The sequence below is a fragment of the Pangasianodon hypophthalmus genome, chromosome 3 (assembly GCF_027358585.1).
Source record: "Pangasianodon hypophthalmus isolate fPanHyp1 chromosome 3, fPanHyp1.pri, whole genome shotgun sequence".
NCBI classification, from domain to species: Eukaryota; Metazoa; Chordata; class Actinopteri; order Siluriformes; family Pangasiidae; genus Pangasianodon; species Pangasianodon hypophthalmus.
The window spans coordinates 16,300,294-16,315,631 of NC_069712.1; the positions used below are offsets into that span (position 1 = coordinate 16,300,294).

Genomic DNA, 15,338 nt, shown 5'->3' on the forward strand with positions numbered 1-15,338 from the left:
GCCACGTTTGGCTGAGTGATCCGAGAGTGTTCTTTTGTAGGAGCAGCTGGGGGTAATGCTGGATGAATCTTCAGCTTATGGCGAGATTATGGGACTTAATGGCAAACTGAAGGAGCATCAAGTAAACGACAAAATAATCTTTATTCTTTAAATAAGTCCTTAAAGCCCCTAAAGCCCTCTTTAAACCAGCCAAGCAGAGAATTCCGCCACTCTTTGAAACTACTTTTAGCCTTTTGCCCTTTGATTAATTACAGTGAATTCTGCAATCAAGAGCTCATGTAGAGACAAATTCCATCTGAGATCTCATTCATGTCCCTGATGACTAGCAAAAACAGCAACGAAACATACAAAGAAGAGGCAGAAGTTAAAGGAAGGAATTTTGTGCATAGTTCCAGTGACTCTATCATGTATCATCAAAGGCTAAGTGCACAATGTAGATGACACGAGAGATTGCGAGTCAATGTCAAAACAAGTGTGAACCCGAAGTAGAGGAGGAAGATCACATTAGCTTTGATATTCTGACAAGACCACCCCTAGCACAGAGATTCGGGATGCGTTCATTCTGATTCAATCTGCTGCTACTTCCTGTATTCCGTGTATATGGCATTGTCTTTATACTGCATAATGAACATACTGTCCAATAATTCGGTCTCCTCTAATTACCCATTATCCAAGGGAATCATAAAACACTAGTGAAAGAAAAAAAACATTTTTTTCTTTGTTTCTTTGAAGTTCTTTGGATTTTGTTATGCAATCCACACGAACAGGTACACATTTATGTGTACAGTATATCTATACAGTTTGTGTATTTAATATTGCTTTTCTTTGTCAATTCAATTTGCATGTCGGTGTCTTTGGTCTATTTAGGTGTGTTTAGAATTAGCTTTCTGCATCCTCCTCCCCCTTTCCTGCCTTCCAGCACTGTTCTGGGTGTTAGGGAGATGAAAGTGAAGAGCTGATAAGAATGCTGGCCGACAGATGTGGACATGTCTTACACATTGGCCCCTCGGGCGGCAGGTAGCTCACTGCTGCTGCTCCGTCCCCAACACACTCTTTCTTCCCACCACACACTCTCCACACTGTGCCAAATGATAAATGACATGTCCCATAGCCTGTCAGGAGTGATACTGACAACTGCTATCTGGAATCACATTGTTTCACTGTCCTTCTTCATCATCTGTGGGTCAAATGACCCATTTTACATTTTTTACTTAAAGCGAAACAGTATTGGAGAATATTTTTTAACATGGATGTTTGTGGACTAATTGCTTTAATAAACTAGAAATACGTAAGCAATATTTATATTCTAGAGAGCATTCATTCATTCATTCATTCATTTTCAGTAACTACTTTATCCTGGTCGGGGTTGCAGTGGATTCGGAGACTATCCCAGGAAACACCCTGGATTGGACGCCATTCCAGTTCTAGAGATTATGTTCAAGTTATTTTAACCCGAGTATAGCAGAGTGAAATAAAACTAATTGCTGTTTTTTTGTAAATCATCAGTTTTGAAACAACACAATTGCTCCCTATGAAGTTACTTCCATTCCTTATTTATACTCACATTCCCAGGGAAAAGGACTGACCTGGTGTGTCTGTTTCCATCAATATATTTTATAATCATCTTAATTTATGTAAGATAAGATCAATTGTTAATGGAACATCCACTGCTAACTAAAAGTAAATATCCTGGCTGTTTTTTTTATCTATGGCATGTCTTTTTTTCTACTGATCCTCAACTGTTCTTGTTGTTGTTTTGATTCCATCATATTCTTGCTACATGATAAAACTGTAAACTCGGATCAGCCTGGTTCAGTGACCTGAAATGTTGCTGGTAAATCGTATAATTTTTGGGCCAGCATTCTCAGAAAAGAGATTATGAAGCAAAGGCTTATGAGAGGGAACATTTCTAAAGCCCGTTCGAATCTGTGCTAGCCTGCGTGGCACCGTGCCTGGTCCCGTACTCTTGGCAGATGCAGTTGCAGAAGGGAAATTAAAGTTTGGCAGAAACTCGACATTTCTGCTGTCAAAAGCCCTGCAAACTACAGGATAAAAAATGTCTCTGGATTTTCATTATAAGAGATGCTGTTCATCAGATCTCAGGGTTCTGTCACCACTGAATTATTTGACTATTAAACCATGAATGAAAAGCTGTCTTTCCAGGTTAGGTTGTCATTTTTTTCATGAAACCTGATTTTTTTTTTCATTGACAGTCAAACTGAAATGTGTACATATATCAGAAGTATTGGTTGAGTTAAATAGAGTTAATAGGTGATCTATTGTACAGTGCAGCTGATACAGTGGTGTATGATTTACTGTTTGTTAGCAGTGGTCTCAGCTAAAGTCGACATGATGTAGCTGACACTACAGATAGTGGAATGCTGTTGATCAATGCCAGGTTGGTTTTCTGTGTTTTCTCTAGACTTAGCTTGTTTTTCTGCATGATCACTTCAGCTTTTTTTGTGAAGAAACATCGGTGTTTGTTTTAAGAAAAGGGAGCTGTAACTGTAGCCATCCAGGACTGTGCGCTGTTGCGCTAAATGACAGACGAGTCTTTTAATGTTCTTCTAAGAGTTCTTTTGTTTGACTGAACCCTGTTGGCGAGGCAGAATTATTTCCACCACTGCGCCTTTCATATTACACGCCACCTTTTGGCCTTGTTCGCTACAGACTTAGGCTGAAATTTTTGTTTTGTTTTGTTTTCAGTTGAGTTCAATGAGCCAAGTTTAGGCTCAGGTGAGTGAGAGAACAAACATGCATGCCTTCAGGGACAAATCATCAGTCCTACACTGAGAAAATAACCAATACAGTCTTAACACAGAGCCACATAAGTGGAGGTGGCTGTTTTCCTTTGCTATGCATTATTCATGCGAACAGATACGGTAAATATTTCATGTGTTTGAATGGGGAATAGGGGGAATTGCTCCACTACGAGTTATTTTAGAGAGATATTTTGTGTAAGAGGATAAGATAAGAAGGGCGAAGGGTGTAGCGCTAACACACTCCTGGTTTAAGCTGTTCTCATGAGGGTCTGGGGAGGAATTTTAAGGAAGCATAATTGTGCATATCTTATATAGACTTAGGAACAGTCCCAGTCCTAAGGAACATGTTTAGAGAAGTTCAGTTCATATCCCTTAGTGCGGAGAGATTTATGAGGCTTTTTTTTTTTTTTTTTTGTGAGTTTCTCTGCAGAGCACGGCAGAGGAAGAAGTGTTTCTTCACATGCATTGGCACTGACACAGAGACATGTTTTAACACACTCCTGGTCTGTCCCTACAGGTGGTGAGCCGTGTTGCCGCACAGCAGGGTTTTGACTTGGACCTGGGCTACCGGCTCCTGGCTGTGTGTGCAGCCAACCGGGACAAGTTCACCCCAAAGTCAGCAGGTGAGGCCTTTCCGATCACAGTTTTTATGCACTGCCACCTCTCTCTTTCTCTCACGTCTACAGTGCAGAAAAGGCTGGATGCCCTGCAATATGTCCATTTTTAAATGCAAGCTACATTTTATACATCACAGACTGGTACAAACAGGAGACATGTCTGTGCATGCTGTATCACATTTCAGATTCAGAGCCTTTCTTGTAAATCACTCGCTCAGTTCACTCAGTCGCTTGCTCGCACATTTAGTTAATGCTTAGCAGGCTCAGTTGTGCAGGAAACCTGGCTAAATCCTTTCATATTGTTTGATCGTTTTTAACTGTAGCTTTCTCTTCTATTAGTCACCTTTAAAACTTCAATCAGCTAAACTATTAGCCATACAAGTCTATTTGGTGTGGTTACAAAAGCTGAATTTGGATAAATAGTGGTCAGCCTTTCTTCACCTTGATATTTGCCAGTTGCACGAGGAGGCAAACATAAGGTTTTACTTTTAGTTCCAGCGGAAAGTAAGTAATTAAGTGCTTGAAAAAGCCGACAACCGCTTCCATTCCGACGCTGCTGTTAAAGTCAGAATAACTTCCACATGAAGAAGGGCGGTCTTAAATTAACTCCTATATGAATGTTCAACCCAAATGTATGGCCTTAAGTTGGTTGTGTGGATAAAAAACCAGGGCAGCTGAGCGGCTATGAAAAGGTGCTGCTTTCTACTAGTGACACTGTGTCCTTTTTTAAACATCCCTTCGCCACTTGTATTAAAAAAGCAGACACCAGAAATGCCTAATTTGTGAAAATGCCATCAAAAAAAATCATTTCTCGAGAGCAGTGTTCATTTCTAACCGGCCCTGTTTGAAATCCTGACCTGCTCAGCCAAAGCCCAGCTCTCCTGAAGTGTCCTGTTCTTGTCCATTTGTCAAAGTGAGCTACGAACGGGCATCAGCAAAACACAGATAGATGGCGAGAGAGCACTCGGGTTGAAGTGTGTGTGTACTTCATTCGCAGAAGGCCTGACATGGTGAGCTGTGGGGAATGAAGATAAACAGATGTTTTAGAGGAGTACAGATTACCAGGATTGCTGGACGCTGGGAGCCTCCCAAGAAAGAGTGGCTGGTTCTCTTCTGTAGATACTAAGCAGCACTGAGTATAAAGGGAGATAATATTTGACATTTATTGACGAGGACTGTACTCACGTGCCTCATAAAACTGAGAGGAGCTGTGTGGTGACTGCTGGAGTTGTTAGGATCCTTTGTGTCCTCTTAGCAGTGGGTGCATTTGGAAGCATGCTTGCTAAAGAAAGGGAGGGAAGTAGATATGACTGGAGCTTTCCCACTCTCATGGTACAGGCATCCATCTTGGTCCTGTCACAAGGGCGTCTGCTGCCCCAGACAGGGAGACGACAGCACGCAGAAGCCATAAACACTCGCTCCGCCTGGCCATAGCATCCTTCCCTATGCTCACATCCTCATTCTCTCCTCGTCTCTATGTCTGTCTACCTCTTTATTTATTTATCTGTGTCCCTCTCACACACATTTACATACAAACATACACACACTGGTACACAGTGCATGTTGGGTTGTGGTGGGAAAGTGCAGCTCAAGCGAAAAAGGCCAGTGACAGGCAGGATGGCGACAGAAGGACGGCCACCCGACACCACACACTCGAGCACTGAGCCATGCTGCTCGATCAATGCACAGTCAGACAAAGATCCCCAGCCTGCACTAACACACTCTACACACACTGCAGATGACAAGACCATAGCTGTCCATAATTAACCTAATTCGAAAAGCTTCTAATCGACACTGTATTTGCACTGTATTTGTCTTTCGCTGAAGTCATCTCTGATGTCCGTCATTCACTGTACGACAATCCGAATTTTATTGACAGTGTTGTTATCTTGTGTTCTCTGATGATCTTTGTCATTTTGTCATTTTAATGCTCACTGAGATACACATCAGAGGTAGTACATCAGAGGTGTCTGAAAAGTATGCAGTACATTTGCTTGACAGTTTGATAAGATTGAAAAAGACTGATGTGATTAGTGCAAAGTATACAAGCCTGCCATTTCCTATCAATAACTGATCTTTAGGGGTGTGTGTGTGTGTGTGTGTGTGTGTGTGTGTGAGAGTGAGAGAGAGAGAGAGAGAGAGAGAGAGGAGTGTTTTGTCAGGGACAGGCTGAACAGGACGATGACCTCTCTGTCAGTAGGATTAGCCTCCTGTATTAATCTGTGATTGCTGGAGTGATCTGTCCACAGTGTGTGTGCGTGTGTGTCTGGATTCGGAGCTGATCTGCTTACGTGCTACAGACAGACTCCTTACCCCGGCTTTGGTGGGCGCCCCACTGACAGGGCAATAAGATAATTATTTTGTCTAACATGCAGCAGCAGCTCTTTTGTCTGTTTTGCTGAACACTTGCAGCACTCAGAGGCTTTTATCTGAACACATCTGAATTATCCTGAAATACAAACCGATGAAGTGATTCATTATTTCACTCATCTGAGCACATTTATATCATTAAAATGTACATATTTTACCACTGTTGTCGTTTTTTTTTTTTATTTGAACATTGTGCTGTCAGTGGTAGCAGTCAGCTGTCTTAGATCAACAGCTTGTTCTTCCCTTAGAGCATGTCATGCTGACATTTAATAGAAAGTACATTAGCATAGCGAGTGACAGCTAATGTGTTTGTCTGGCAGGACGCGTCTCTCATTCACACACCCCTATTCAGATGGCCTGCTATTGTTTACACTTTTCTCTACCAATTTCATCTCCATAAGACCCGTTTTTGCTTGCATGCGAGAGCAAAGATAGCACTCCATTGTTCTTCTTGAGATGTTGCGACAGACTAATTGCAAGGTGCGCTCCTGGTCGAGTGTTTTTTACATGCATTTTGACTAGTTTTAGCAAGTGGCACAGAAGACAGTTGCGACTGGATACACAACAATGCTTTGTTGTCTTTTCCAAAGTGTACTTTAAATGTTCAGAACACAGCAGCTCCTCTGTGGCTTCAGTTCATCTGCATTGTACTTTGAATTGGGTTTATATTTTAAAAGATTAAAAAAATGGACTTATTGGTTTCTAATTAGGGACGTATGATGTGTTGATGTTCATAACTCTCTGGATTTTGCACTGTTGGTTCTGTTTACTTATTTATTTCCAGGGGGATTCCATGACTGGGGTGCCGTTTGGAACTCGTGGAACTCTTCATTTGTTAACACGGAATCTGTGAAAACATTAAAAATGTGTTAATCCATCTCAAGCAACATCTCTCATTTTTTGTTTCTTTGCTGACAATGGCTGCGTTATGCTCTTAAAAGAGTAACAGGGTTGAACGTAACAGGACCGATTTTTTTATTTTTTTATTTTAATTTTTTTTTTTGCATTGAATTAGCAGATACACAACATCTGGTTAACTAACATCTATGCTAATGGCATGAGGACATTATGGACATTATGATTTACTTAATATTTTTCCGTTAATTGTTTACTTTCAAACTAACGTTTCTTCTTCCCATGATCTTTAAGAAGTTGCAGCTTCCTGTTGAACATGTGACTTGTTGAATATTCAAAAATATTTCCCAGGGTTGAATGTGTTCGTGTAGCAGAGCTGAGAGAATGTTTTCAGAACTAAAATGTACATTTTTCATAAACTCTAATGGATGACTCATGGAAAAGGATGTTTCAAGCATGAGATGTTAAATGAATTCACACATTATTGTAAAAATAAGATAAGATTTTTGAATTATTTTAATGATTATTGAATCTCAGTGTAGTTATAGTGTATAGGTTTTATTAATGATTTAAGTTATTTATCTGAAATATGTACATAGGTTTTTGTAAAGTACACTTTATCTGTGTTTAAAATGACTTTTACCTTTAATTTACATACATATTTGTAAATCAAATATCAGTGGGACACAAATGGCTCCTCAATCGTTTATTATTCATTTTCAGGACTATGATACAATCCAAAAGTCATCAGCTGTTGGGTTTTGGGAGGTGCTCTGGTGGATTTTGGGCTTCCAAACAATGGCTTAACACCCTAAGAGTGGGGCACAGATTGATAGTATCCAGCATGCACCCTGACTCCTTACAGCAGCTCAGTGAAAAATCATCCTTCTCTTAATTTTCGGCGCCCTCTGTTGCAAAGCGTGAGCTGCCATGTTAATGCACTCAGCCGTCTCCTTGAGCGATGCTTCCCACTTCTCATTTTAGCAGCACAAAACTTGCACCACGCCGGAGCTTTTTACTCCTTAATCACATTTGTTTGTGTAAGTTAGGGTAAGAATAGCCTTGTTAGACAGAGCTGATTGCTCAAGAAGACACAGTGATGAGCTTTTTAATGTTTTGAATGAATGACTGAATGAAGGTGGAAGTGAAAGCAGCTCCAAAGCTGCAGCAGTGAGGTGTGTAACTACCATCCTCCTGTAGTGCAAATGTAAAGAATGTCACTGCTCTGCATAAGAATTCTGTCAGCATGTTGTAAATCAGCCCAACTGGAAGGCAGCGTCAGGAGAGCACCCAGTCTGCCATGTCGCCAGTGACGGATTGCTTTCCTTGGCCCTGCCGTATTTTACATGTCATATCCACATACGCAGTTTACAGAGCTGATGTGAGTGCAAACACACAGGAAACCCAAGCCTAGGGCTCTCCCTGCGGCACACATTTGCAGCAAACCATTCTTTCTCCCTTCTTTATTCAATTCACCACCCAGCGATCAGAAATCCACTGCCTCGGTTTCTCTGTGTGGAGCTTTACCTCTAATGATGTGTAATTAGTAAGCCAGAATCTCTTGTGTTAGTAATGTAATCAACCCCTGCGGTGGGGAGAGAAGCAGGCTGAAATAATGAACAGGACTGGTTTTGCCTCTAATGAGGCCACTGTTTTGACATGTTCTGTGCTCTGTCCAGCTGATGAAATCGCTCAGCAACAGTTAAACTGGAGTTCAGTCCTTATATTGTACTTGGTGTGAAACTATCAACATTTCAGAGTTGTAGCGCAATCAAAAAAGTTCATCTGAACTTGGATCGGCTTTGAAGACTTATTTGCATCCACCCAGATGTGTGAGAAGTAGCGACTGTATTGTTGGAGACCTGCTATGACTCATTGCGTTTGCAGTAAGAGTGAGAGGAAGCTCAATTTCCTGTCTGAGCCAGCTTCATCTCCTCACCTCTTTAATGTAGCCTGCAGCCCTGACATGTCCTCGTGTTTCTATGAATTCTTTCACCCTCCAGAAATATAATATTGAAGGACTCATTCTGAGTCTCAGCCTGCGAGGTTGCTCTGGCCCTGATGCTTTAATATATAACAGATGTTATAGTCTGGACAGATGATTTATTTTTAATTGGATGACAGTGATAAGCATGACAATAATAATTTTCTAGGGTTTTGGTTGTGTCAAGTTAAAGCTACCAACAACGCAGCACTATGCAACACTAATTTAACGACTCTTTATTCATTCATTCATTCATTAATGGAGACTTGCCACTGACAGCCTGGGAAAAAGCAGGACCTGTTTCTAAATTTGAACACTTTAGGTGGTTATAAGCAGCCCTCATCATCAAGGGAATTAAAAACTAACAATTTTCCCATCAGCGTCGCCCTCTCTGATAGTGTGGGTAAGATGGTTCAGTTGGGCCGGCTATCAGCCTTGGACTTAATTAATCAGCGTAATTTGTTGCCACTAGTGTCAGACAAACCCACGTAAACTCGCACCGATTAGCTTCACCAATAGGGAGGATTCCCCTGCTTTGGTAGCGGTAATCACTTTTTTCAAACACAGCTTTGACTGGATTGATTCAAGCTTGTTGTTTGGGATTTTTTCCCATCGCTCTCTCTTGTGATGCTTTGGCTATGGGCCAAGACACAGACTGTCTGCCACGTTAGGCACCATCCCCCTTTGCAAGTCTGAAATGTGAGCCGCCTGCATATTTCCCTCTTGCTCCCTTCGGGGCAAAGTGGCACGCCGTGCATGTGTATGCGAGTGTGTGTATGTGTGTCTGCGCTCATGTGTGTGTCTGTCCATCCATCTCGATGTGATGGGGACATTAGGCAAAGGTGCAATGGATCACTAGAGAGAGAGACTGGGGACATCAGTTACATCCAAGGTGAGAAAGGATTTGCTTCACTCTATCTCTCTCTCTGTTTCACTCTTTTGCACTCTCTCTTTTTTCTTTCGCTTCCTTTTAACCCCTTTGAAACCAGAGAGAGCTTCCTGTTCATTTGTGGCTTTGCACTGCAGATGCTTTACAGGCGTGCGGTCACTCTCCCAGCAGCGTGCACCGTGTGTGTTTGTGTGTTGGAAAGTGGAGAGTTGTCTGCACCAGTGTGTATGTATGGGTGTGTGTGTGTGTGTGTATGTGTGCTGTGTGAAGTTTTGAAGAGCTTAACCTGATTCCCTGTGGCCCAGTGTCTTGGAGCATGAAGGAGCCGGTGGCAGGTACAGCAGGAGCCCATTAGCACACAGCTCCATCTGTGATTGGCTTTGCCGTGGAAATCCAGAGACCGCTTCTGAATAATTGATGTGTATCGTGCAGTCACTGGACAGACGAAAGAAGAGAGAAAACAGAGTCATGGTGCCCTGAGAAACAGACAGACCGAGTGAAAGAGAGAGAGGAGCGGGGGAGAGACAGAGAGGCAAACAGGGAGGGAAGAACAGGGAAGAGATCAGAAAGCTTGAAGATTTTTCTGGAGTTGTTTTCCCAACCGCTTGAGTCCTGTTTCCCGGCACTGTGAGGAGAATGGGCTGAGACGTGCAGAGACAAAGCTTGGCCATCGGTAAGTCTGTTTGTAGTTGAGTGTATCAGTAATGTCTGGAGACAGAGGTGTGTCTGTTTGTGTGTGTATGTGTGTGTGTGGGCGGGAACCAGAGTGGTACTGTATCTGCATCAAGCTGCTGGTATGAGCTTAGCCTCCATGGGGCTCCAGAGGGTTTCCCCACTGTGCCTTTAACTAATGGAAACCGAGTTGTAAAGCATGACTGGAGCTTCCAGTGCTCTGAATGATAGAGCTGTAACAGCTGACTACATTTGACCCACTTCCTGCTCACACACTGAGAGAGAAGGTCCGAATGGGCTTGATTATTTCTCGTTGAAGAGCTGACCTACTTGAGGCTGGTTTTTTTGGCAGTCCTTTAGCCGTTTGACATGAGCCATGCGACAGCTCGGCTCCAACTGTTCGCCCAATTACACAGAGCAGCTCGGGACGCTCTTAGAACCCAACTGCACGTCTGTGTAGCGTAGCGGATGTGTGGTCATTTCTCTACCAAAGAGCAAGCAGCAAATATAACTGCTGAAGGCAGTTTTTCTTTGCACTTAGCTCTCTGTGAATATTTGTTTGGATCTAATATGTGGAGCACGTATTCCATTTGCATTTTCAAAATGTGATTTTGCAGCTCATATTTTTCATAATGCACCAGAAAAATACTCGTTACATCCCCAGCCACTGGAGTTGCTCCGAGTACGAGAGACTTCCTGTATTTCTCAGTTTCCCTTGTAGGGACGAAAGTTGAAGTAACAGATGTTTTACCACAAGTGAAATGAAAAGGCAGGGGGTGGTTATGTTTGCTGATCAGTCTGTTACTGTGTTTAGGAAAACGTAACAGAATGATGCTGTTAGAAACTGTATGGGAGTTGAAATGTGAATACAGCAGAAAGTGAATATGGGGAGTTGTGAACTTTCCAACATGTCCTGAAAGTTAGATTTGTAGCGGAGAGGGAGGAGGCCAGCCATGACCATGGCCTTGGTCCAGTTTTCTCCTCTCCCAGTTTGAGCTTCAACAACACAGTTATTGTAGTTCAGACTGGCAAATGTCTTCTTTGTTGTGCTGTTGGTGCTAAGGCAGTGCTGACACAGTGTGTTATTATCTCTATCCTATACAGTAGGAGCTATGATACTTGATACTTGAATCATTATATAAAATAAAAGCATTCTAGCTATTTCATATGAGAAATCATATGATCATATCATATCATATATATATATATATATATATATATATATATATATATATAAACTGTATGGGAGCCCATGTATATCATTCATATGGTAACATGGGTTTCTAAGTCTTATTATGAATGCCCAATAAATGGACAGTTTTGCAGGTATCATGCATCATCATTAGTACTGCTTCCAGCAAATACCATCATAATGTGATCTTGTCTGAAAAATAATTTAATATTAAATATTGCCAATACCAAATTATATCTGTTTTTTTTGTAACTGAGAAAATCGAACCATTTTTGGTAGTGTACTCAGGATTTTAGACCCAGCTGCAGAAAGTATAGTTCTAAATTAATTTGGATCCACCACAGTTCTGATTAGGATAATGAAGATAAATGAATGGAAACGCGAATATATGATTTGATAGATATCAGATTTCACACAGTAAGCGCCGGTCATGAAGCAAACACGAATGGCCTCCACAAACAAGTCATTGTTTTCGTGGAAAAGTTAGTTGCTCCTCTTGGATAATACAGGTATACAGTACATATTATTATGCATATAACTGCATAAACATACACGTAAACACACATGTATATAAAAAATATGAAAGTATTTATAGTAGATAGTGACACAATATACTAAGTGATTCATTGTTATAAGCTAATGCTGTAATGCAACTGAGAATGTTGTTTGAGTTTATCAATTAAAAAAAAAAAGTTTACTACAAGTAGACCTACTCTGTTCCTGTAATGAAAAGGTCATAATTGCCAAAAAGGACCTGAACTAAGTAACCTGAAAACAAAGAACCACGACAGATAACTGTAATGCTGTTATTGCTGTGTAAAAAATGTCATTTCTAGAACCAGTTAAGTCATTAGCATGCAGCATGTAACTTGTCCACCATAGAACTGAAGGTGTCTTTAGTATTATAAAACCATGTGTGAACTCTTGTCTCATCTTCAGAGTGATGTACGTGTGAATTTTAACAGACAAAAACAGTGAAATGCATTGTGGTTTTCTATAATCAGGATCCTGCTGTTCACTTGTGATACTGCCTGATAGCTGTTTTGTTGATAAACTAGGCATGGCTGTAATTCCTGTCAGCAACATTATTTTAGGGCCATTCGCTATGACAACAATGACATCTCAGAGCCCTTAAGCCTAACCGATGTTACATAATTGCATGATTACTTGTTACTGCAAATGAATTGAAGTTGGTTTAGCAGTGCACAAGAATCCAAGTATCTGAATCTCTGAAATTTTTCTCAGACACTTCTGTCTACTTTGTACTCTTACTAGACTGTCAGAAATATCACAAATGCTAGTACAGATAGAATCAGTTCTAACAAGACGTCCCGACTAGTCTAACACGGCAAATGAGAGACTCCAATAATTGTCATGGGGTCAAGAAAAGTTAGTTATCACCAACATTGCCTTGCCCTCTGATGATTAAATGTGAAAAGCTAATTATCTGATTAGCTGGCAGACTATTAGCTAGCTGGCTAGTGAATATCCTATAGCAGAGCACATTTTTTTCACTGTCTGTTCTGTAGTGATCCTCTTTTTATGATAGTGTCTATGTACACTATGCAAATGATGCATTCTTTGTTTGTATCTGTGGATTGTAAGGAGTCTATTAACTGGTACTAGGTGTAGATGAAGGGCCGAGCCAGCAAACACGTGAGCGCTGATAGACATAAGGGTGACGCACTAAAAAAGGCTGTGTGAAATCTCACAAGCTTCATTCCACGTACATTTGCTCATTTTGCTCAATTTGGCTGACACTTTTATCTAAAGGGACTTGAACTGCGCAATTGAGGGTTAAGGGTCTTGCTCAAGGACCCAACCTCGTCCACTTGGCAGGGCTGGGATTTGACCTCACAAGCTTCGGCAGCGCAAAGCCTTAACCACTCACTGAGATGCCACTTCCTGGCTTATAGCAAATTACAAATACTATGATACCAATATAACCTCAAATACATATTGGATTTATATTTTTATGTGTAAAAGATTTATGTTTAATATTAAAAGTGCTGTTAAATGGTAATAAAAGTATTAAATATGACTTCATAGCACTTCAGTATGCCTAAGAAATGAATGAAAGAATGCTATCTCCTGCTTTAATTAGGTCAGTAAAAAAAAAATTTGGTAGTTGATTAAAGTTGACTAAAGGTGAATTTATATCCATTCGAAAGAAGTATAAGTTTTATATTTTTGCTGAATGGATTATAAAATATTTATTACCAACAAATGTGCCTATAGGCATATAAAATGCACATGAAGAAGAAGAAAATACATGAATTATAAATTGTATAAATCATGAATTATAAATATTTACATTGTCACTGAATAAAAATAAATGACACAAATTAATTCATTTATATAAAAAATCTATGAAAGATTTATATTTTTTTCACACAGGTTGTTTTGGAGCCAAGAAGAAGGTCAGGCGTATTGAAGAGCTGAAGTGTAAAAAGCAGTTGTAGTAAAAAGAAACAGGAGAGTAATATATAAACAAGACGTGTGTACAATCCCTTCGTAAGTGGAAGTGAGACAGAATATGTTTGAAAGTGTTGTGGCATAATGTCTCGTATGATTTTATATGGGAGAATATACATGTTTAAGGGAATGTTTTTGTTTGACAGCTATATTCATGTCCTGTCACGGCCATATCATGAAAATAAGAAGATTTTTCTTGTTTTGTTAAAACAAATGAGTTTGATGTTTACAAATGTATCTGTTAATGCAGACCATATACGGAAAACAAGCTCAGTTTTAGAGCAGGCCATTTTAAATCCTTTGTGGTTGTGATGTCACTACCGTGAACAAATTTGCATTTGTACTGCGCCTTGAAGTGATAAGGAGTGCTACTGCAGGGTAAAATGTCAAAACATTGAAATATTCCTGGATGTTGAATCCCAGATGAAGATGCCTTCAAATCAATGTTCATACTGTATAGTCATTAACAGATAAAACATCAGAGTGAAATGAGCTATGTATGGATTGCAGCAGTGACTTTTTGGCACGTCTAAACTGTGTTCCAGCAGCTCAGGCTGAAAAGTGCTGAGCAAACAGTTTAACAGACTAAAACCCTCAGGGACATCAGAAAAGATCAACTTCAGCCACTGTTTTCTGATGTCTGGATGTTTTGGAAGGTTAGGCAGAGATATTAGCTGCGTACCATCCAGGAAAGGCATAACATTTAGACACTTCTCCACATCTTCGGTGTGTGTTCACTGTAGTGATATCACAAGCATGAGGAATTCAGACTGGCCTGTGCTTGCAACATTCATTTTACATATATAGACTGGGGAAGGAATGCGACATCTGTAAATGATTTAATGTAATACATCAAACTCATAGTTCAACAAAACAAGGCGAATCTATTGCCATTTAACATTCATGACTAGTGCTTAGAATATTTGAAAAATATGCACTAGAATAATTAAGTACATTCTGGCCTTTTTTTAGGCGGGTCAAATTCTGCATTCCTGCACTGAGCTGCTTTGGGCTTCCTGACTGTGACCGAGGGCCGTTCATGCCTCATCAAGTCACTCATCTAAAAAATGATTTTTTTGTTAATGCTGCATTGTTTGTGTTGACGTTTGCTTTGCCCCCATGAGTAAAATGTTGAATTTGAACCCTACAGAAACCAACACCTGCAGGAGATGTCAAAGTGACTCAGGTACTCTTCTGTGTTCTAGCTTCATTTGGTTTGTGTGACACATCCAGTGGAGAGCTCGTTCTCTCTGTTCCTCTATCTTTCTCCCCTGCCATTGTCACCCTGGACATTCATTCTGTTTTTTTTTTTTTTTTTTTTTGTATTCATCTGTGAGCAGTCACAGGAGCTGAGTCACAGTGACACAGATGCTTTCGATGTGCTTCCTCTTGCGGGGGTGTGTGTGTGTGGCTCGTTGGCTGCTAAATAGGCATCCATAACTGTATCACAGAAGCATGTGCTGCTCAGTTATGTTTTTATCATATTTTCAAAAAGTGCTCTGCACTCACTTAATACTGAAGA

General features: G+C 40.5%; 1 protein-coding gene across 10 annotated transcripts in view; it reads left to right on the plus strand.

The window, feature by feature from the left end:
• Positions 1-15,338, plus strand: part of zmiz1a (zinc finger, MIZ-type containing 1a) — a 113,303-nt gene that overhangs the window by 75,628 nt on the left and 22,337 nt on the right. For 7 of the 10 annotated variants that reach the window (XM_053232591.1, XM_053232592.1, XM_026935835.3 and 4 more), the window contains one exon: positions 3,280-3,385. In XM_053232591.1, coding sequence (XP_053088566.1) covers positions 3,280-3,385 — 106 coding nt within the window. The other 3 variants (XM_026935843.3, XM_026935850.3, XM_053232593.1) reach the window with 3 other exon arrangements.